Consider the following 24,420-nt stretch of genomic DNA (forward strand, 5'->3'; position numbering starts at 1 on the left):
TCAGATGGTTCCAACAAAAGCCCCAGGACCAGACGGTTTCCCGATGATGTTTTATCAACGACACTGGCCGTTGGTAAAAGAGGAGCTGTGTGCAGCTACACGGGATTTCTTGGCAAGGAGGACAACGCCGGAGGGTTTCAATGACGTTGTTATTGTGTTGATTCCCAAGGTGGGCTCACCTGAGATGCTTACTCAGTTCAGACCAATTAGTCTTTGCAACATACTCTATAAAATTGCATCAAAAACATTAGCAAACAGGCTAAAGGAGGTGTTGCCGGTGTTGATTGCGGAGGAGCAAAGTGCTTTCGTCCCGGGGAGATTAATCACGGACAATGTGTTGTTGGCATACGAGTGTGTTCATGCAATTAGGAAAAGGAAGAGGAGGAAACCACTCTGTGCAATTAAGCTTGATATGATGAAGGCTTATGACAGGGTGGAGTGGACCTTTCTGGACAAGGTGATGACAAAATATGGTTTTTCTGCTCACTTGAGAGAGATGATCATGAGGTGTGTCATGACAGCGAGTTTTTCGGTGAAGTTAAATGGTGGTTTCTCTCACAGATTCGTCCCATCTACGGGCCTCCGGCAGGGTGACCCATTATCACCATATCTTTTTATCTTTTGTGTTGATGGCTTTTCAGCTTTGCTAAAACATGCTCAGGAGGAGAAGAAGATTAAGGGTGTCTCGTTTGGGTGCACTGGCCCCACGGTCACTCATTTGATTTTCGCTAACGATGGGTCCCAAGACAATTTTCATTGCCTTCGTGCTATCTTGCAGGATTATGAAGTGGCTTCTCGACAAAAAGTTAACTTGGAGAAATCTGCCATATTTTTTTGGGAATGGTAGTGCTGATGGGGATAAGGAGCTTCTCAAGCAAACTATTTGTATTTCATCGGAGGCTCTTAGTGAGAGATACTTGGGCCTACTAATAGTGGTGGGAAGATCCAAGGACGGAACGTTTAGATACGTCAAGGAGAGTGCTTAGGGGAAAGTATCAGGATGGAAGGGCCAGGGCCTATCCAAGATGGCCAGGGAGGTATTGATCAAGTCGGGACTGCAATCTACTCCTACTTTCACCATGAGCTGTTTTCAACTCACAAAGAAAATGTGCGGGAATCTGCCTTCTATTTCTTCAAACTTCTGGTGGGGTGAGGCTAATGGTGAGAAACGAGTACATTGGATTGCATGGGATAAAATGTGTACGAGGAAGCAAGAAGGTGGACTTGGGTTCAGGGACCCAAAAGTTTTCAACCAAGCGTTGCTTGCTAAGCAAGCATGGCGGCTGCTGCAGGTACCAAACTTGTTGTGTGCAAGAGTGCTTAAAGCGTGGTACTACTCAGCCGGCTCCATTCTCAATGCCACTTGCCCTGATGGGGGGTCGTTCACGTTCAGGAGCATCCTTCATGGCCGTGACCTACTCCTGGAGGGGCTCATTTGGCGGATTGGTGATGGATTTCGAGTCCGTATACATCATGACAACTGGATGCCGCGTAAGGGCAGCCTGAAGCCATTGGGCCAGGTGTTTGTCCCGGGCACAACTAGAGTCGGTGATCTACTAAATGAAACTAGCTCCGGGTGGGATCCAGATAAGGTGCAGAACATGTTCCCTCCAGCGGAAGCACGCGATATACTGCAAATATCAGTGGGGGCCGATGGTGGAGGACTACCTCGCATGGAATCGCACAAAGGATGGTGTTTTTACAGTCAGATCAGCTTACCACCTTGACATGGGTCTGAAACGGGCCAAAACAGGTAGCCCGTGGTCTTCATCCTCGATAGCAAATCATAGAGCTTGGATGAACTTGTGGGATACGGTTGCACCGGGTAGAGTAAAAATCCACACTTGGCGGCTTATTCGTAATGGGCTGGCGGTGGGTTCGGAGCTTCATAGGCGCAAGATCAAACACGGGCTGTTTTGTGTTGTGTGTGGAAGAGAGGAGACAAATTTACACAGTTTTTGGAGCTGTCCCCACTCTGCAAAATTCTGGAAAGTGTTGTACTCGGAATTGGGACCACCGGCGGCGATCCCGCTGGAGTCAGTAAGCTCCCAGAGTGCGCTATCTCAGTGGCTCATGACATGGTTTGCTGATGCTTCGGGTGATGCTCGAGCTATAATGGTGCAGGGATTATATGCTTTGTGGATGGCACGGAATAATGCGCGAGATGGGAAGAGGATTGAGGAGGCGGGGGATACGGCTGCGACGGTTAGGAGACTCATGGAGGAGTGGCAGCAGGTTAATGGCAGAGAGAGCAAAACCCCTCGAGTAACCCCGGTCCAGAAGTGGAGCGCGCCAGAGGATGGTTGGACTAAGGTGAACGTCGATGGTGCAACTAAGAAGGGAGGAGAAAAGGGGGGCGGGGACGTAGTTTTCAGGAACTCAAACGGAGCCTTCCTTGGGGGAGCATGCCACTTCTATCCAATGGGTGGAGACCCAGCAATGTTGGAGCTCCAGGCCTGCAAAAGGGCAGTGCAACTAGCGGGGGAATTAAACTTCGCTAAGCTGCACATTGAGATGGACTGCCAAGAGGTGGTACGCAAACTGCAGAGTGAGGAAAACGACTTCTCCGCGCTGGGACCATTGATCAAGGAAGTGAAAACCATGCTGGCGACAAGGGAATGGAAGGTTTCCTGGGTCCGGAGGATGGCGAACGGCGCCGCTCATGGGCTAGCAAAGGAGGGAGTAGCAAATAATCTTAGCAAGGTTTGGGTGAATGAACCCCCAGATTGTATTTTGCACGTTATTTCGGCAGAAATTCCTGCCTTTTATGAATAAATAGAGACATGGTTTGAATTAAAAAAAACAAAAATAAATTTCCAACAAACTTCCTTGCACACGGGACTCCAGGAACGTCCGGGATCGGAGAACCAGGGTCCACATAAATTTCCAAGACTACATACAATATACGCAATCTAGCTACGTATGTGTATACTACGAGTATATAATAACCACGACGTACGTCCGCTTCCTGACCAAATCACACATCTCATCATCTAATCAAAACCGTAGCAAACTTGCATACATATCATCGTCTACGATCAATGGCCGCGTGGCCGGTGCGGGAGGAGGAGGTCCGCTGGCCGATCTACTGCGTGTTTGGTCTCGTCGGCCTCTTGATTGTGTCCGCCGGTTACGGCATCTATCTGGTCGTCACGGAGCCGCCGCCGCCGTGGTACTCCGTCGCGGTGGGCGCCGTATCGGGCCTCGACCCGGCCACGGTCGACCTGCGGGGCGCGCTCGACCCGGCCTTCAACCTCACGATCCGCATCGACGCCACGCTCAGCGCCAAAGACAAGGCGCCCTACTGCCTGGACAGGGCCACGTCCGTGCAGGTCTCCTACCTCCGCGTGCCGCTCGCCGTCGGCCGGGCGCCCGAGCCGGCCGAGGGGACCTGCGCGGCGGCGGGGCAGCGGAGGGACCTGCCCGTTGTGGCGCGCGCGAGGGGCGTGGTCGTGCCGGGCTTCCTGCTCGACAGCCTCGCCGACGACGTGCGGCGCGGGGAGGCCGTGTTCGAGGTCACGCTCTTGAGCCCTCGCGTCGGCGACAGCGACGGCGACTGGAAGGAGATGACGTGCTGGGGCAAGATCGGCGACGACGCCTCTCTTCAGACGCCATGCGTCAAGTCCTCGGTGGATGCCGGCCTGCCGCGCCGGTGCCCTGAACTCCCGGCTGCGTCCCCCGTCCGTTGTTCGGGACGACGTAGAACTAGCAGATGATGGATCGCCCGCTCCTATCTACTGCAACAACGCTAGCAGGATCTAGTAGTAGTACAAGCCATGCTGCTATATAAACGTTTTTATATTATGAGACGACGGAAATAGATTTCATATACTCCATTAATTAGGTTGGACTAGCTAGCATTCTTGGATCATTAATTAGAACTCAAACACATGATTTAGTAGTAGTTATTTTTGTCACGGAAAAGCAGTTTGTGTACTCGATACCTGTTTTTTTACCTCGCACTTAGACTTTGTCTTGAAGTCCTACATTGTAAATTTGATCAAATTTATATTAAAAATATATCAATATCTACATTACCAAATAAATTTAATATAATATGTATTTCATGATGAATCCAATCATACATGTTTCTACCAATTATGCCTCCTTAACAACAAAATAAAAAAACATGTGTTTTTAGTCCTAGATTTATTTGAAATTTATACACGTTTTGAGAAAAATTCTGTATTTGGATCTGCGCAACGTAGTGCATGTGCGCAGCGCCAGGCAGAGCCGCCGCAGCAGTAGACGCCAGAGCAGGCGGCGCTAGCGGCAGGCCTTCCCTTGGGCTTCGCCAAAAGGGAACCAGAGCCGCCGCAGCAGTAGATACCTGTTTATTTTAAGTATTTCTGAATCATCATGTGGACCAAATGCGTCCGTCGTATTGGACGCATGGACACCTTAAAAGTCAAAACCCGGAGCGCTCCTTCGTTCGGTCAACTCAAATGAACAAAAAACAAACAAAAATTGTGTCCATTTTCATGGGCCGGTTAGAGTTACCATGAGGAGACTTTGATGCGTCATGGGACAAAGAGGAGAACAGGATCCTCTAACATAACGAACGAAAGTCAGTTAGGGACTGTTAGTAGGTAGTTAGGAGGTTGTTTACTATTGATATTTATTATAGATATAAATAATTTAAATTTAATTTTATTTCATCATCAATTAGTTTGTATGTAATTATTATAAATATACACAGTAGATCATCAATTTGCAAATTAATTTAAGTCATTTCAGCCTTAATCATATGGATAGAAAGAAGGGAAATTAGGGTACTGCAACTTTTCTAACTTTCCTTCTCAATGTTAGAGAATCCAGTTCCACAAAGAGGGCGGACAGGAAAGAGGCCAGCGACCCTTTGGAGTTGGAAATAAATGCAACTACATGTCAGCGTACTGCGTACAAGTACTATTTTATAACGGAAATGTTAACGCCCACACGTGTGGGCGTTTGCATCTCGCCCACACGCGTGGATCCGCGTCCATTCGTGAGCGCACGAATCTTGGCATGTTTCTAGTGCCACATAGGACTGGCCTGATGTGTGGGCGTTCACCCAGTCGCCTACACGGCCGTTTCACCACACAGGAGGGGCTGGTGTGTGGGCGTTCAGCAGTTCGCCCCCACGCCACTTTGCACGCACACACAAGCGCTAGTGTGTGGGCACTTGCCATCTCGCCCACACGCCCGTCTCCTCTCCCACACCCAAGCTGCTAGTTGCCATGTGTTTTGCAGTGCACATGGCAACTGCCCCTAGTGTGCTTTATAAGCAGGTGGTAACTCTTCTTTTACCCGAGTTTGCCATGTGTTTTGCAGGGTACACGACAACTGCCTAGTGTGCACGTAAGCAGATGGCAACTCTCTTTTACCGAGTTGTCATATGTTTTTGCATGGTACATGGCAACTGCCCTAACGTGCATGTACATGGCAACTGCCCTAACGTGCACGTAAGCAGATGGCAACTCTTTCTTTTTTACATAGCAACAGCCCTAGCATGCTTGTGAGCACATGGCAACTCTCTCAACTGCCTAGTGTTAGTATGTGGCAACTCCTAAAGTTATGAAATCATGGCAACTACATTAGATCAGACCATACATGGCAACTGCAGTTGAGCAACCATGGCAACTGCAATTGTCCGACATGTCAACCGTAGTTCAGCGATATGGCAACTGCAGTTAAACGAACATGGACGAGAGTCTGGACCATGGCAACTGCGGGCGCGCGGTGACCGTCACGTGTGGCGTGCGGGAGCAGGACATACGAGGCCTGACATACGGGCGTGTGGGCGTTATCAACTTCCCCACACGCACGCATGTGAGAGAGATCGGGAGGGGAAAAAAGAGGCGTGTGGGCGCTAATTGTTTTGCCCACACGTAGGTGTGTTGGCTGTTCCTCTTATACACCACACAAAATGTGTGGGCGGACTCTCTAACGCCCACACTTGTGACACTTATCGGCATCTTTTTATAAGGATAAGTATATGCTCGTGCTTTGATTGTATTGTGTTTTTCCAACAAACTTCCTTGCACGAGGGTTTGCAGAGACATCACGGAAAACCAGGATCCAGATATAAATTTCAAGACCATGTACATATATAACCACGACGTAACCTCCGCTTCCTCACCAAATCACATACTATTTCATCGTCTAAACCCTAGCATACATAGCATCTACGATACGATGGCCGCGAGGCCGGCGCGGGAGGACGACGACCGCTGCCAAACCTGCTGCTTCAATGGCTTCCTGGGCTCCCTCGTGATTCTCATCTTCGGTTACTGCTTCTATCGGATCGCCACGTTGCCGCCGCCGCCGTGCTACTCCGTCGCGGTGGCCGCCGTCTCGGGCCTGGACCCGGCCACGGACCTGCGGGGCGCGCCGCACGCGCTCGAACCGGCCTTCAACCTCACGCTCCGCATCGACGCCTCGCTCAGCGCCCAAGACGAGGCGCCCTACTGCCTGGACAGGGGCACGTCCGTGAAGGTCTCCTACCTCCGCGTGCCGCTCGCCGTCGGCCGGGCGCCGGAGCCGGCCGAGGGGACCTGCGCGGCCGCGGGGCAGCGGAGGGACCTGGCCGTCGTGGCGCGCGGGAGGGCCGTGGTGGTGCCCGGGTTCATGCTCGACAGCCTCGCCGAGGACTTACGGCGTGGGGAGGCCGTGTTCCAGGTCACGCTCATGAGCCCGAGCGTCGGCGGCGGCGACTGGAAGGAGATGACGTGCTGGGGCATGGTCGGCGACGACGCCTCCCTTGAGGCGCCGTGCGTCCATTCGTCCGTGGATGTTCCGCCGCCATGCCCCGGGACTCCCGGCAGGCCCGGCTGCGTCCCCCGTCCACACAAGGTTGTTCGCGACGACGTAGCAGATGAGGATGGACCGCCCGCCCTAATGCATGCGGGCACACCAGCAGAGCACAAAAGCTGGAGCATAATGTCCCAGTAGCACAACATGCCATTGCCATGCATGCAGTGCTTCTTGAAATAATTGTCACTGTTCAAATACATAATTTTGTTTTTTTCGTCACAATATGTAGTTTGCTCTTGGGTTCGGCACGCCTAGACATGTGTATTCAGTTCAATCTACTTCCTTGGTTGGATGTGGTCTTTTGCATGCATGGTTACGTTCCAAAATGTACACAAATATACTTTTTTTTACGGAAGAAACTTTCAATCTATTTGTAATCAATGTTGGCAGTAAAAACAACAGAGTTAGGAAAACTTACAACCAGGTCAAAGGGGCAGTTCGTGCCCTTGCTCAATACAACCATGGACATGCTGGGTAGATCAAGAGGTATATTCGATCCTATCCAAGATCAAGCAACTTCATGCCGAAGTTCGAAGCACTGAAGACTAGATAGTCTGTGCTCTTTTGATTGATCTACGCTCCTCCCTCTGTTGAGCTGTAACTTTTTTACTTATGTACCATTGGTTTGTAACCCCTTAATTTTGTCACTCTCTGGTGATGACTTTATTAATTTAAAGATGGACGTTTCTTGTGCCTGTTTCTAAAAGAAAGTTTGAATGATAAATTGATAATGTCATTTGCTATGTGGAGAAAGTAAAAATGGAGAAAGCGACCGATTCATGAAGAGAAGAGCGTGAATATCTCAAACTAAACTGTTACTCCCTCTCTAAAAACTAATAGAAGATCTTTTAGATCACTAAAGTAGTGATCCAAAAGATCTAATATTAGGGAGTAGATGATATTTTAATTCAGTTAATTACTCCCTCTGTCCCATAGCTTGCAAAAACATCTTATATTATGGGATGGAAGGAGTAGTAAGTTTGGAAGTTTTCCGTGCAAAAAACAAAGTAAATCTCGATCGAGTTTGGTGAATGAAATTAGCGAACCGATTGTTGAGGGTTTTGTTGAGCGAAATGGAGTAATAATGGGATCAATGTTTTTTTTTTGAATTGATAATGGGATCAATATGTTGAAACATGCATACCCTCCAAATAAAAACATGAAACATGCACGCATGGGTAGTGTGCTGTACAGTCCATGTGCATGTGCCCAAAGGCCAAATCATGTCTACTTAAGGCCCCCGGCTCGATGTCACCTTCACTTGCTATCCAGCTCCTGCTACCCTAACAATGGCAGTGGCTGGTGCCCCACCTGTTCTCCAGCTCCTGCCCCAACAATGGCAGCTGATTCTAGCCATCCTCCTCGTCCCACTCGCCTTCCTCCTCCTTCGGGGAAGGTCGGGCTCCGGCCTGAAGCTCCCACCGGGCCCCATGAGGCTGCCTTTCGTGGGCAACCTGCACCAGATCGGGCCACTGCCGCACCGGAGCCTGGCTGCGCTGGCCCGGCGGCATGGGCCTGTGATGATGCTGCGGCTGGGCATGGTGCCGACGGTGGTGCTGACATCGCCAGAGGCGGCCCGGGAAGCCCTCAAGACCAAGGATGATGACTGCAGCAGCCGTCCCCTGTCGGCAGGGCCAGGGCTGCTGTCCTACGGCTACAAGGACGTGGCCTTCTCGCCGTGGAGCGACTACGTCCGCGAGATGCGCAAGTTGTTCATCATCGAGCTGCTCAGCAGGCGGCGCGTGCAGTCTGCCTACTACGCGAGGGATGCACAGGTTTTTTTTCTTTTCTTTTTTCTCACAGCTGCAAGGAGAAGATCTTTATTTCTTTGAGGGATGCAAATGAGAAGATCTTGATTGAATGTTTTGATTATTTCAGATCGACAAGCTGATTGAGACCCTCACCGTGGTGGGGCCGAACCCGGTACCCCTGGAGGCCCACATCTTCGCCACCATGGACCGGATTGTGGGCTTGTTCGCGTTCGGCGAGAGCTACGCGGGGGAGCAGTTCAAGGGGCAGTTTGTGCCCTTACTCAACGCAACCATGGACATGTTGGGTAGCTTCTCTGCCCAAGACTTCTTCCCCAACGCCGTTGGCCGCCTCATCGACCGCATCACCGGCGTCAAAGCCCACCGCCAGAGGGTCTTTCGTCAGCTCGACCGCTTCTTTGAGCATATCATCGAGCAGTGCGATGGGAGAAAGGCCACCGGCGGCGGCGGATCGGACCTGGTGCAGGAGCTGCTGGACATCATGAAAAGGCCCGCCGCCTCCGCTGCAGGAACCTTCACCAGAGATCATGTCAAGGCCATTCTCATGGTAACTAATTAACTATTACTCCGTCTGTAAAGAAATATTGATACATGCATGCAGGTCGTTTTTTTAGCCAACTACACCAAAATACGTCTTACCTTATTTTATTTTGTTAGTACAGAGGGAGCTAATAATGCTGCACGTTTTGTTTGTTCCAGAACACATTCATTGGCAGCATTGACACCACCACAGTGACCATAACCTGGGCAATGGCAGAGCTGATCCGGAAACCAAGGGTTCTGCAAAGGGCACAACTTGAGATTAGGACTGCCGCTGGAGGAGGCAGCAGAGTGCACCAAGCTGACATGCCCAAAATGAGCTACCTGAGGATGGTGCTGTCCGAGACCCTACGGCTGCATCCCCCAGCAACACTACTCGTACCGAGAGAGACGCTGCGGCCGATCCAGGTGGCTGGCTACGACATCCCAGCCAAGACCCAGGTCATTGTCAATGCGTGGGCCATCAGCAGGGACCCCTCCGCGTGGAAGGACCCCGAGGAGTTTAACCCGGAGCGGTTCCAGGACACTGACGTGGACTTCAACGGCAGCCACTTCGAGTTCATCCCCTTCGGCGCGGGCCGCCGGATCTGCCCCGGGCTGGCCATGGGGGTGGCAAACGCCGAGTACATCCTTGCCAACTTGCTCTACTGCTTCAACTGGGCGCTGCCCAACGGGGTGAGCCGGGAGGGTGTGGACATGGAGGAGGAAGGGGTGCTCACTTACCGGAAGAAGACCTCACTCATGCTCGTGCCAACACCTTACCACCCAGCCCAGGAGAAAGAGGAGGAGTATTAGTACTCACTTATTTTCCTATATATTCTGTTCCTCATGCATTATCATTTGTTGTTGTTGTTGTTGTTGTTGTTGTTGTTAATTTTAATAAATCAATATGAATAAAATTCTCAAATTCCGTTCCCCGTACATTTAAATTATGTGGTTATATATTAATTTCAGGCATATTGAAAAAAAGTGCCACCAATAATCACATAATTTAGTAATACATTGATTGATTATTTATGATCGTTTTATGTCACCTACGCACGATAATGCTTTGCTGGGGCATCTCAAATTACACAATTATATACGAATTAGAGGCATTTCAGAAAATGTTTCACAAATTATTACTGCATATAACAGTCAATTTTTCATTTCCAAGGGATTTTCTGCATTAGCCATGGTTTAAGTTCCTCTATCGTTGCAATGGACACGCCGTCTCGACTCGACACTCTCCGAACTGGCGCCCTGGCCCATAGTGGGGATGTACCCTATCTAGTTAGGAAGGCTTCTAATTCTGTTTTCACTGCTGATACAAATTAATTTGTACTTATATCTAGCAACTCCTTTGTAAGACACAGGCGAAGAAGTTAACTTTTCTATACCATTCATTTTTAGATTATGATATTCAAGACCGGCCAATCACCATTCTTATATTTATGTGGAGTTGTGCTCTTGCCAACTTAATTTAGTACTACATCGGTTGATTATGTGTGATCATTTTATGTCACATACGTATGATATTGTTTTGCTGGCACGTCTCAAAATCACGAAGTTATATAGGAGTATAAATTAAAGGCATTTTGGAGAAGTTTCACAAATTATTTGTGCTTATAACGGTTGACTTTTCATTTCCAAGGGATTTCAAGTGCTTCTTCATTAGCCATGCTCTAAGTCCCTCTATCTTTGCAATGGACACACTCTCTCGACGCTCCCCAAGCAAATGGTGTGGCGCATCACGGGGATGTACCCTCTCTCTAGATAGGTTTCTAATTGTGTTGCCTTTGTTGATACAAGTTGATTTGTAGTTACATCTAGAAGATCCTTTTTGAGACATGAAAAGAAAAATCAACTTGTTTATACGATCCATTTTTAATTTAAGAAATTTAAGATCGCCCAACCATCATTCTTGTTTTTTCTGTTGAGTTGTGCTCTTGCAAACATAATTTAATACTACATTGATTGATTATTTGTGATCATTTTATATCTCATACGTATGATATTTTGTTTCTCACACGTCTAATCTCACATGACATCAATTAATTAGAGGCATTTTGCAGAAGTTTCACAAATTATTAGCGCCTATTACGGTTATTTTTTCCCCAGGAGATTTCAAGTGCCTCTGCATTGGCCACTTTGTAATTCCCTCCATATTTGCGGTGGACACACCATCTCGACGCTCTCCTAGCTGGTGCCGCGGCGCATCCCGGGGATGTACCATCTTGGTTTGTGTTAGGGTGGATCATGGTGACATGAGAGACCAAGTTTGAGCGCTTGCGTTCACAAGATTACCTCTCGTCGGCACCAAGTGGGGGGACCAACACTATAAGTCTTGAATCATCCTGATGGATTATCTGGTTTGTGAGGCAGGTGCCACATAAAAATTCGGCATTCGGTATTTAAAAATCACAACACCCAACATGTAGGTGGCGTGGTGTTCTGACCCTTCCCCGCGTGGTTTTAGACGATGCACCCATGAATTAGTGGGGCTGGCCGGTCTACGACATTGACTGACATCAAGAGGGGGTTGTCCATGGTGAATTTCTCTTGGTTTGTATTAGGTTAGGTCATGGTGACATAATAGACCAAGTTTGAGTGCATGCGTTCACAAGATTCTGCCAAGTCGGCACGAAGTGGGGATCCAACACTCTAAGTCCTGAATCTTCCTTCCAGACTATCCTGTTCGTGAGGCTGGTGCCATATCCAAGTTTTGTATCAGGTATTTAAACACGACACCACCCTTTCATCCATATATTTGGGCAACATACAGGTGGGGGTGGTGTTTTGACCCTTCCCATGCTGCTTTCGATGATGAGCCTATTCGTGGGGCCCGTGTGGTGTACGGCGTTGACCGATAGCGAGAGAGGGTAGATCATGGTAAATTCCTCTTTGTTTGTGTTAGGGTAGATCATGGTGAAATGCCAGAACAAATTTGAGCTCATGCATTCACCAGACTCCCTCCTATTGGCATAAAGTGGGAGACTGCCACTCTTGCTCCTGAATCTTCCTGCCGGGACTTTCTGGTTTGTGATGCAGGTGTCACGTGAGAGTTGAGAATTGGGTATTTAAACATCATACCAACCTTTCATACATATATTTGGGCCTCATATAGGTGGGGGTGGTGGTCCGATCCTCCCCGCGCGGTGTTCGATGATGCGCCGATCCATGGTCCCACCGGTCTACAATGTTGACCGACAATGAATGGCGGTAGACAATGGTGAATTCCTCCTGGTTTGTGCTAGGTTAGTTTATGGTGACTCTCTAGACCATGTTTGAGCGAATGTATTCCAAGATTCCCCCCCGTCGGTTTGAAGTGGGGGCCCAACACTCCAAGTCCCGAACCTTTCTTCGGAAGGGTCCATTGGTCATAGGGATTTTCTCATGGTCATGTAACAACCTTTAACACTCATAAATAGAATTGTCCAGATGAAATCACCCCTTCGAAGAAAAACTAGCAGGGGTAGATGTTTTGGGGCTTACCGAACAAGGGATTCATCAAATCGCGTTATTAAGGGTCAGAAGTACTTATACTTTTGCATGTGATCCTAATATGGATATACTAGGGGTGTGAAGAGTAAAAGGAAATACTCCACAACATTAAAGTAGCGACATGGAGGTAATTAATCAGAGAGAGATCATCAAATTGGGGCATCAAAAGGACGATGAAAATTAGCCCATGAAAGATAGGTGAGAAAAAGGGTTAAGAAATGAAATACAACAAGTAAATATAAATGCAATGCAAAACATTAAAAATCATTTTTGCAGTAAAAAATAGGTTTACCAAAAATCGGCCACTACTAAGCCGAGTGCCTTTTATCGGGTAACAGACTTATATTTTCCCTAATTTATAAATAAAAATGTAGGTAAAGTAAGCTGAGAACCTTATACAGGGCCATCAACCAGCTCCAAGATTGCCATGTGGCAGGGAAAGTTCCGAGGCTTTTTGTAAGCCGAGTGCTTTTTGATCTCTATATATGCCTAGTGTTTTACATAAGCCGAGATATTTTTTTGACCAGTACTCGGCCTATCAGATATTAAGCCGATTATGGTTTGCGTTGCCGTGTGTCTTCAGAGTGATTCTCGGCTTACTTGCTTATAAGCCGGGTACCTGTTTTTTGACACTCGGTCCAAATGTTGGTCAACGTGTGATTTTCCTGTAGTGCTGCATTGCATACCTCGGGGTCGTTACAATTACTCCTACATGCCAGCGGCAACAGGGGTGCTAGCTGCTGTGTTGCCTCGATCGACTTCACTCGACTGATCGCCCGCATGGGCACCCGCACCATCATCTTCTTCAGCAACAGCAGGGTAAGGGCAAGGAGTGATCCGGCCTGTGTCTGTCAGAGAACCCGTGCCATGACATGGCATAGCATGGCATAAACAGTAGATGACCTGACCGACCGGCAAACCATAGCGCGCGGCACAGCCATGCCCATACTTTATTCAATCGGAGGTATGGAGAATGAGACAGGCAGGCATGAGCGAGTCAGTGAGTGACAGATGAGTCCCATACGGTAACCATACCATCGTGGTTAGGGATCCCAAACATGAGGGCCAACTGGAACTGCAAATGCACCGTCCCTATCTATCTATCTATCCTGCAGCAGAAGCACACCCACCTGACCTTGTCTACCACACCACACCCACCAGCACAATGAAATGGAAACGTCAATGTGCACAATTCACAACATTAATATCTCACACAACCAAATCGAAACGACAAATGAAGTGAATCCAATATGTGCACCCCGGCCTCAAGAATTCTCCTATCCAAAAACAAACCCTAGTTCCCGTGGTGGGGTGCCACTAGGGTCTCTCGGGGGTTCTTCGACGCGTCCTTTTTGCTTGGACCCGGGCGACCCGTCTGGGCAGTCCATAAGGCCAACTCCACCGCGCGACCCTATCCTGTTCGCCCCCGTCCGTTTGAGGTAAAAGGAACAAACGAGATGGCCCAGCGTGCGGGCGCAAACGGACTTTTGTCCGCTTTGTGTCCGCTTTCGACCCATCCCCGGCCCAAAGTTGCGCCGGTTTTGGGGTGAAACGGACAGCGCGCGGACGGGCGGGACGCGCGTGCTTGTCCTCCCCTGGCCCGCCTGTCGGTGGGAGAAACCAACCCCCCCCCCCCCCCAACGCCCATTTGGCGCCATTTCCCCCAAACCCTCCCACGTCCCTCCCGCCGCCCCCTCTCTCCCCCGTCCATGGCCGACGCCCCGCCGAGTTCCAGCGGCCTGGCCGTCGACCCGACCGCAAAGGTGAAGAAGAAGGCGCCAAGAAAGCCGCGGTCGGAGTGCACGCCGGAGGAGATCGCCAAGTTGGACGCGGAATCGGCGAAGAGGAGGGAACGGAGAGCGGCCGTCAAGATCAATGCCGCCGCGGCCAAGTTCGCCGCCCAGCGCGAGGAGCTGGAGGCCGCGCGGCGCAAGGCCGCTGCCGACGAGAAGGAGGACCTCGTCAACAAAGCGCACGCCATCCTCATGCTTGGCATGGGCCGTCCGGCGGGGTTCCATGCAGCGGCCGTCGGCCCGGCGAGCACAGGCTCGTCGGTCGCCCGGCCTACGCACTGCCAGTCGGCGACGTCGCGCGCCGCGCCCATGTCGCCCGGCTTTCCTCCGCCCAGGCACGACGGCCAGACCCGTTTCTTGGCATCGCCGGACGTGGGCTTGTTCGCGCCGTCCACACCACGCCCCGCGGCCGTCATCGACCTCAACGTCACGCCTGGGTCCAGCAGCGGCGGGCGGCCGTCCGTCGAGATGCAAAGAAAGCAGGCGCGTGCACCGTTCACGGGCACCATGCCGGCCTCCGCCGTGTTGTTTGACGGAATGCCAACCTCAACGCCGACGGTGGACGACCCCTTCTACAACCAGTACATGGAGGACGTGATCTTCCAGGGTGGGCATGGCCGTGCCTACGACCCCGAGGAGACCCAAAGTCAGGATGGCCGCGCCCAGTACGTGCCCGATGAGGAGGCCGACGACCGTACTGACTACGACCATGGTGATTCGTGGCATGCAGACGACGACATCTATGTCGAAGGTGAAGATGAAGATGAAGCCAATGATGTTGATATTAGTGGCGCTCCATTGTTCATAGACGAGCTCACCCAAAGAGCGGAAGCACAAAAGAAGCGGAAGAGCATTCGCACCGGTTCATATACACAAGATGAGGACAAATTGATTTGTCAATGTTGGATGGAGAATAGCCAAGATCCAAGGACCGGCGCGCAACAAAAGGGCATTGTTTTTTGGACGAGAGTCCACAAAGCATTCCATGAAAGGAAGATGTTTGAGCCCTACCAAATTACAAGCAACCGTGGCATCGGTTCGATTCAAAAAAGATGGTTGTTCATCCAACAAGAGTGCAACAAGTATTGTGCCGCATTTGAGAGCGTTGAAGCACGGCCCGTGAGTGGTCTCGGCGTTGGGGACATGGTATGCTCTTCTCTTTCTAGCCCTTTCCTTGCTACGGCCATGATACTTCGGCCGTGTATATGTTTGCATGTTCACTTGTTGTTGATCATGTGGTGTAGGCATTTCAATCTTTGGAGGCATTCAAGGCCCGACACAATGACAAGCCATTCACTCTTACACATTGTTGGACGCTCATCAACACTTTCCCTAAGTTCAAGGATCAATACCGTGAACTTCAAAGGAAAAGAGGCAAGAAAACGGCCAAGTTCGCCGGAGGTGGGGATGGCGAGGCATTGAAGAAGCCAAGGGGCAAGACCAACTCCAAGGTGGACGACATACGTGACGCCTCAACCATGGCCTTGCATGAGACTTTGCATGGCATGATGTCACATAAGGATGTGAGGGACGAGAAGAAGCGGCAAAGCAAGGACGAGCAAATGAAGCAATACCTAGACCTCCAAAGAGAGAAGCTTGAGATGGAGGAGGCGGCCAAGAAGAGGAAGATAGGCATGGAGGAGGCGGCCCGACAAAGGCAGCTCGACATGGAAGAGGCCGCCCGGCAAAGGCAGCTCGACATCGAGGCCGACAACGTCAAGCCTAGGCAGAGGCAGCTCGATATCGAGGCCACCAATGCTGCCACCAAAGCGAAGAAGGTGGCCCTTGCGATCATGAGCGTGGACTTGTCGAAGATGAGCGACAAGACGAGGGCCTGGTTCGAGGCCAAGCAGAAGGAGATGCTCGACGCCGAAGGCCTGAAGTAGGTCGTCCGATCGGCGTGGCTGTTCTTTTTGGAGGCTGGCATGGGTGCCGCCCGCCCGCTAGGCCGCTGGCAGTGTGCCGGCGAAAAAACATTCACTTTGGAGGCCGGTTGTGTTGCCGGCCACTGGCTGTGTTGCCGGCGAGGACAACTATTTATTTTGGAGGCTGGCTGTGTTGCCGGTGATGGTCGTGTAGCCCGCTGGTTTTGTTGCCGGCGTGATGAACTAGGGTCGTGAACTGGGGCTTGGCATTTGAAACGTCCCTTTTTTTTAAAATAGACGCGGACAGGATGGGGCAAAAGGATGCGTCCGCGCGGTGGGCGCACGACCACCGCATCCCAGGACAGGCCCGAATACGACCCCAAATCCCTACTCAAAGGGACAAAAACAGGATAAAACGGACGTCCGTTTGGAGTCACGCGGTGGACTTGGCCTAACGGCTGGGCCATGTGCTCGCTGGTGTCACCGTCATGGGGCAGCTTCGGACGCGCCCGCCCGCAGGAGCCTTTTCGCGTGCTGCCCATACGGCGGATGCCAGGGTCATCCTCCCTCTATACAGACGGGCCCTCATACTCCTGAGAGGTCTTGTCCCCACCCTTTCCTCCCCTCGGTCGTTCGTAACCGGTGGGAGAAGGCCGACATCATGCAGAGGACGATACTGACTGGCCATGTCGTCCCTCGGACAAATGGTTTAAGGAAAACAGAGCCTTAGCCCCCTATCCAACGCGCCTGATGTCGAAGTATAAACGAAGGACACTAAGGATCAAGTATACCCTGTATTTATGTGTTTGGCCAGGGGCTAAAACGCTTTATTTCCCTCCAAAGAGATCCCACAAGAGACACGGCAATTTTTATACAATTTTAGGTCTCCATGGATAGCGTAAAACCCTACATCCTATTCTTGATATTCTGTAAATGAAGGAAATAGATAAATAAAACTCTGAAATTCATGAAACTTGGGAAGTGGGCATCCAATGTGGTCTACTATGGATGAAACCTTCAAAGGATCAATTTTCAAAATTATTCAAGGTACTTCCCCTGGTTGCCTAGTTGTGCACAGTTTTGATTCCGAGTGCTCAGGGCTCACCAGAGTTGAGCTCATGACTGCGACGAAGCTCAGGCCCGGTGAAACGGTGTTTTAGGAAGCTTTGGACGAGGTGGAGGTGTCTGGGATTGCGTGTCTTGACCCGATCCTGAGAGGGGCCCCGAATCACTATGTCTTATGTGTTAGTCCATAGATCAATACCTGACACGCAGAATCGATGATTAAATAGTAAGATTACATCACATGTCATAATATTACATCGCAAATCAAATACTTTACAATACACATCTATTTGCTATGGCCCGGCTTACAAAACAATCGTGCAACGGAGAGAGTGTTCTAGTCTAGTGGCGTCCATCCACTAACAGGTAAGAGTTGAGTATAGCATGGTAACCCTACTTCATATCTCTCCTTCGACACGGTAATTCCTATTGGAAATATGAGCAAATAACTACGAGATTTAATCCGAATAAACAGAAGATAAATCATGACCACAACAGCAGAGATTAAACTAATCATCGAACTAGCATAGCAGATGAACATATCACATCTAGGGCACATACTAGAAGCATGAATTCTACCACGATCTCGAACAGGAAGGAGAGAATCACATACGGTGCAGCGGGTGCAGCACCGCCGGCGTTGACGTTGTCGCCCATGTCGTCGAGGACGAGGTTGCCGAGGTCGGGGAAGAAGTCGTCGTTCGCGAAGTCGTCGCTGCCAGCAGTCGCGCGAGTGCGCTCCCCAAAAACCTGATCGCCCCTCTCCCGTACAGGATCACGAGAGGCGGGGTTCCGGAGGCCTGCTGTCCCTTCTCGCGGTGCACGCCGGAAGGAGGGATGGAGAAGACTTGCTTGGCGGCGCAATGATCTGGAACGGTGGTCAGAAACCATACGAAGCGGCGGCGGCTAGGGTAGACGTCTGCCTGACTATATAGTGCGGGCCGGGTAGGTCGTGGGAGTAAACCCCACGTCCGAGTCGTCACGATCCAAAAGAATCGGAAACGGCTCAGTAATTAACGCGTCCGTTAATTATTAATTAATGACTCATTAATTTTCCCATGCAACAAAAATATAGACAACGTGCATAGCTCTGTCCTCGGCTCGGCTCAATCCCGCAACCCGCGCGCGTCGTGACGAGGCGTGGCGAGGCGAGCGAGGAGGAGGAGCGCGCGTGTAGGTCTCCTCTTCTCATGCTCATACAAGTGGTAGCTCATACAAGTGGTAGAAGAGCTCACCTTATAAAGAGGTGCAACTCTCTCTCAACTTCCGGGGTGGGACTAAACTTTAGCCTCACTCACTCCACTCACATGTGTGCATGAATGGGCCAAGAGAATTTCAGAATTTTAGTTGGGCTTTGGGCCAAAGGCCTACTAGCAAAATTCCAACAATCCCCCACAAAGTCTCATTGGCACATCTCATCATTTAGTTCCAAAACATTGTTTTATATATCGGTGCTTAGTGGAGACTGTGAAGTTGAACTTCCACTTAGAAATTTATGCTACACTAGATCACAACTTGAATAGTGGACTATGCCTTGAACTACAAGTTTTCTGTGAAACTAGTTTCACACAAATTCTTGACCGATACTGGGCTGCCGCAAGGCTTCCCCACGGGTGGAGCGTATACGTCATACTCCAGGGCCTTTCATGAATTTATTAGAGAACACCCAATTCTCACAGACTGCGACGTTAACAGTCAAATTCATATAGGTGTGTTCCTCAGAAGATGTTCTGCAGGACAACATCTCTGCTTACCCGAATAAGCCACTTGGAACACATTAAGATAAGTATCAACCTGCCATGCAGATCAGGAGAGTATTGCATCTCCACGGAGTGGGATAATTAATATAGGGATACTCTCCTCCCAGCTGACCAACAGCTTGTCTCCCACTTCTACTTCACGGGAACTCCGATCACATAGAGTGGGTTACCACTATGGACAACTCATGCGGTGGGTCTCAAACCCATCTCCATCGATGCATTATCTATCACATTACGTGATAGACCCTTTGTGAAGGGATCTGCCAAGTTTTTCGACGTTTGGATATAATCCAACGTAATAACTCCGGAGTTCCTCAATTTTCTGACAGATTTTAGTCTCCTCTTCACATGCCTTGAGGACTTCAGATTGTCCTTAGAACTGTTTATCTTGACGATCACAGTTTGATTATCACAGTTCATCATGATAGGGGTATTGGTTTTTCAACCATAGGTAAGTCCATCAAGAGTTCACGAAGCCACTCTGCTTCAACAGTGGCAGTGTCTAATGCTGTGAGTTCTGCTTTCATAGTTGACCTCGTTAAGATGGTCTGCTTGCAAGACTTCCAGGAAACAGCGCCACCACCAAGTATAAAAACATAACCACTTGTGGCCTTAATCTCATCAGCATCAGATATCCAGTTTGAGTCACTATAACCCTCTAGTACCCTTGGATACCCGGTGTAGTGAATCCCATAGCTCGCGGTGCCTTTCAAATAGCGCATAACTCTCTCAAGCGCATGCCAATGATCATCTCCCGGTTTTGACACAAACCGACTCAGCTTGCTCACAGCAAAAGAGATGTCAGGCCTCGTGGCACTCGCCAAATACATAAGCGAGCCAATAATCTGAGAATACCTCAGTTGATCTCTAGCAATCTGTCGATTCTTTCGAAGCAACACACTAGCATCACATGGAGTTGGAGAACGCGTGTAGTCGCTATACCCAAAATGACTCAAGACCTTTTCCACATAATGAGACTGAAGCAGTGTGATCCCACCATTCTCATCTCTCAACAGCTTGATGTTTAAGATAACATCAGCTACTCCTAGATCCTTCATCTCAAAACAGCGAGATAAGAAATCCTTAACCTCCTTGATTAAATCAAGTTTGGTTCCAAAGATCAATATGTCGTCGACATACAGACAAAGAATAACTCCTTCACCCCCACCATAGCGATAGTACACGCACTTGTCACCATCGTTTACTACAAAGCCGGCAGCAGTTATTGTTCTTTCGAACTTCTCATGCCCCTCCTTAGGAGCTTGTTTAAGGCCATATAAAGACTTTAATAACTTGCACACCTTTCCTTCCTGACCAGGTACTACAAAACCATCTGGCTGATCCATGTAAATTTCCTCCTTCAACTCTCCATTGAGGAAAGCCGTCTTAACGTCCATTTGATGAATGAGAAGACCATGTGAGGCAGCCAGTGATAGTAGCACCCGAATTGTGGTCAGTCTAGCCACGGGTGAGTAAGTATCAAAGAAGTCTTCACCTTCTTTCTGGGTATAACCCTTGGCCACAAGCCGTGCCTTGTACTTTTCAATTGTACCATCAGGTCTAAGCTTCTTCTTGAACACCCACTTACATCCTACAGGTTTGCACCCATAAGGACGGTCAGTGATCTCCCAGGTACCGTTAGCTAAGATGGAATCCATCTCGCTACATATAGCTTCCTTCCAGTAGTCAGCATCAGGAGATGCATAGGCTTCTGAAATAGTCCTGGGTGTGTCATCCACGAGGTACACAATGAAATCATCACCAAAAGACTTTGCAGTCCTCTATCTCTTACTCCTCACAGGAGTTCCATTGTTACCCTCAACAGGATTCTCAACATGTTCCATCGCAATGGTGGGTTCAGGAATTACAGTGAATTCCTCACTAGATGGAGTAGGTATCTCCTGATTTGATGAACTCGACATATCCTTCATAGGAAATATGTCCTCCAAGAAAGTTGCATCATTTGATTCCATAATCGTACCAACATGCATGTCGGATACCTCAGATTTTATTATCAAAAATCTATAGCCGATGCTATGAAAAGCATAGCCCAGAAGAACACAATCCACGGTTTTTGGTCCCAGCTTGCGCTTCTTGGGAATTGGTATATTGACTTCCGCCAGACAACCCCAAGTACGTAGGTAAGAGAGTTTCAACCTTTTCCTTTCCCATTCGTCAAATGGATTCATGGTCTTATGCTTTGTGGCAACTCGGTTTAGGACATGACACGCAGTCATTAGTGCCTCCCCCCACCATTCCTTGGATAGACCCGAAGTGTCTAACATGGTGTTAACCATATCATTTAGAGTTCGGTTCTTTCTTTCGGCTACCCCATTTGACTGGGGTGAGTAGGGAGGCGTCCTCTCATGGATTATACCATGTTCCGCACAAAACAGATCAAATTCATTGGAAAAATACTCTCCACCACGATCGGACCTAAGCCGTTTAATTTTTCGATCAAGTTGGTTCTCTGCCTCAGCTTTATAGTTTTTAAAGAAAGTCAAAGCCTCATCTTTTGATTTCAGAAGATACACATAACAATATCTAGTGGAGTCATCAATCAACGTCATGAAGTATCTCTTTCCACCTTTTGTCAACACGCCATTCATCTCACAAAGATCAGAATGTATAAGCTCTAGTGGCGCCAAGTCTCTTGCCTCTGCAGTCTTATGGGACTTGCGAGGTTGCTTAGCTTGCACACATACTTGGCACTTGGAGCCTTTGACAGTAGAGATTTTCGGAATTAAATTCATATTGGCTAACCGCGTCATAAAACCAAAGTTAATATGACAGAGTCGTGAATGCCAAATATCAGACTCATTATTGTGGCAAACATTATTAATAACTTTAGTGCAAATATCTGACAAAGATAGGCGGAATAAGCCTCCGCACTCATAGCCTTTTCCAATAAATTGTCCACACTTAGAAATTACAACTTTATTGGATTCGAAAACCAACTTAAAACCATCTCGACATAAACGGGAACCGCTAACGAGATTTTTATTGATGGACGACACATGATGAACGTTCTTCAGACGCACAGTCTTCCCCGAAGTAAACTTCAGATCGACCGTACCAACACCTCGAACGATGGCATGTGACCCGTTCCCCATCAGCACGGGTGAAGTCCCTGTTGCCTGGTAAGAAGAAAACATGGAGGCGTCAGCACAAACATGTACATTGGCACCTGTGTCAATTAACCAATCAGGGGATTGAAATACTGAAAGGATGGTAGGAAAAATACCGTACCCTGATTCCTTCATATCAGTATCACCGATGACAACATTAGCGGACTTGCCGCTCTTCTCATGTTCGCGCCCGTCAAAGCGGTTAGGACACTTCGGAGCCCAGTGATTAGGATCACCGCAGACATGGCAAAGTCCCTTCCCCTTCTTATGAGAATTCTTCTTGAAGTTGGTAGAATGTGATGGCTTGTTCTTTGTATCAAACTTGCCTTTGCCCTGAGTTTTGTTCTTATTGTTTTTGAACTTGTTGGGCTGGGAGTTCTTCTTCTGTACCATGTGGGCACTAGAACCTCCCTCAGCAACTCGAGCACGCGTGTCCTTTGCTCTTGCCTTCTCTTCAACATCAAGAGTACCAATGAGATCCGCAACGGAAAACTCCTGTCTCTTGTGTTTCAGGGAAGTAGCAAAATTGTTCCACGAAGGTGGAAGCTTGGCAATGATGCCTCTGGCAAAAAATTTGTCCGGCAACACACACTTGAAGTACTCAAGTTCTTTTGCGAGCGACTGTATCTCATGAGCCTGCTGTACAACAGGGCGCTCATCAGTCATCTTGTAGTCATAGAATTGATCCATGACGTACAACTTGCTGCCGGCGTCCGAGGCACCAAACTTGGTCTCGAGCGCAGCCCACATGTCCTTGCCGTTGTCAAACGACATATACGAATCCACAATAGAGTCATCAAGAACACTCAGAAGAGCGCCTTTAAAGAGGGTATCGATCTTCTCAAAAGCTTCCAGCCGTGCTGGATTAAGATCGCCCTCAGGCTTGCCCTTGGTGGCATCATAGAAGCCCATGGTCTGAAACCAGTAGACTGCTCTCGTGCGCCACCTCTTATATTGCGCCCCTTAAAGGCAGGTGGCTTCAGATGCGCAGCAAAACCACTCGGTGTATATTTCCTATAATCAGGTTTTTGGATTGTTGGAAATATGAGCAAATTACTACGAGATTTAATCTGAATAAATAGAAGATAAATCATGACCACAGCAGCAGAGATTAAACTAATCATGCGAACTAGCATAGCAGATGAACATATCACATCTAGGGCACATACTAGAAGCATGAATTCTACCATGATCTCGAACAGGAAGGAGAGAATCACATACGGTGCAGCGGGTGCAGCACCGTCGGCGTTGACGTTGTCGCCCATGTCGTCAAGGACGAGGTTGCCGAGGTCGGGGAAGAAGTCGTCGTTCGCGAAGTCGTCGCTGCCAGCAGTCGCGCGAGTGCGCTCTCCAAAAACCTGATCGCCCCTCTCCCATACAGGATCACGAGAGGCGGGGTTCCGGAGGCCTGCTGTCCCTTCTCGCGGTGCACGCCGGAAGGAGGGATGGAGAAGACTTGCTTGGCGGCGCAATGATCTGGAACGGTGGTGAGAAACCATACGAATCGGCGGCGGCTAGGGTAGACGTCTGCCTGACTATATAGTGCGGGCCGGGTAGGTCGTGGGAGTAAACCCCACGTCCGAGTCGTCATGATCCAAAAGAATCGGAAACGGCTCAGTAATTAACGCGTCTGTTAATTATTAATTAATGACTCATTAATTTTCCCATGCAGCAAAAATATAGACAAAGTGCATAGCTCTGTCCTCGGCTCGGCTCAATCCCGCAACCCGCGCGCGTCATGACGGGGCGTGGCGAGGCGAGCGAGGAGGAGGAGCGCGCGTGTAGGTCTCCTCTTCTCATGCTCATACAAGTGGTAGAAGATCTCACCTTATAAAGAGGTGCAACTCTCTCTCAACTTCCGGGGTGGGACTAAACTTTAGCCTCACTCACTCCACTCACATGTGTGCATGAATGGGCCAAGAGAATTTCAGAATTTTAGTTGGGCTTTGGGCCAAAGGCCTACTAGCAAAATTCCAACAATCCCCCACAAAGTCTCATTGGCACATCTCATCATTTAGTTCCAAAACATTGTTTTATATATCGGTGCTTAGTGGAGACTGTGAAGTTGAACTTCCACTTAGAAATTTATGCTACACTAGATCACAACTTGAATAGTGGACTATGCCTTGAACTACAAGTTTTCCGTGAAACTAGTTTCACACAAATTCTTGACCGATACTGGGCTGCTGCAAGGCTTCCCCACGGGTGGAGCGTATACGTCA

General features: G+C 49.2%; 3 protein-coding genes across 3 annotated transcripts; all 3 read left to right on the forward strand.

The window, feature by feature from the left end:
- The first annotated feature begins 2,991 nt into the window (after positions 1 to 2,991).
- On the forward strand, positions 2,992 to 3,967 carry LOC147974113 (uncharacterized). Its single transcript, XM_087525178.1, has one exon. It carries the CDS (start codon positions 3,042 to 3,044, stop codon positions 3,714 to 3,716), a length of 675 nt encoding a protein of 224 aa, XP_087381304.1. The 5' UTR covers positions 2,992 to 3,041; the 3' UTR covers positions 3,717 to 3,967.
- Positions 3,968 to 6,177: 2,210 nt separating this feature from the next.
- On the forward strand, positions 6,178 to 6,933 carry LOC147974114 (uncharacterized). The gene has a single exon (XM_087524913.1). It carries the CDS (start codon positions 6,178 to 6,180, stop codon positions 6,931 to 6,933), a length of 756 nt encoding a protein of 251 aa, XP_087381039.1.
- Positions 6,934 to 8,068: 1,135 nt separating this feature from the next.
- Positions 8,069 to 10,033, forward strand: LOC125506544 (4-hydroxyphenylacetaldehyde oxime monooxygenase-like). Its single transcript, XM_048671337.2, has 3 exons — positions 8,069 to 8,570; positions 8,674 to 9,111; positions 9,264 to 10,033. Exons 1-3 carry the CDS (start codon positions 8,085 to 8,087, stop codon positions 9,897 to 9,899), a joined length of 1,560 nt encoding a protein of 519 aa, XP_048527294.2. The 5' UTR covers positions 8,069 to 8,084; the 3' UTR covers positions 9,900 to 10,033.
- The last annotated feature ends 14,387 nt before the right edge of the window (positions 10,034 to 24,420 follow it).

The sequence above is a fragment of the Triticum urartu genome, chromosome 5A, assembly GCF_056163025.1.
Source record: "Triticum urartu cultivar PI428250 chromosome 5A, HENAU_Tu73, whole genome shotgun sequence".
Classification (NCBI taxonomy): Eukaryota; Viridiplantae; Streptophyta; class Magnoliopsida; order Poales; family Poaceae; genus Triticum; species Triticum urartu.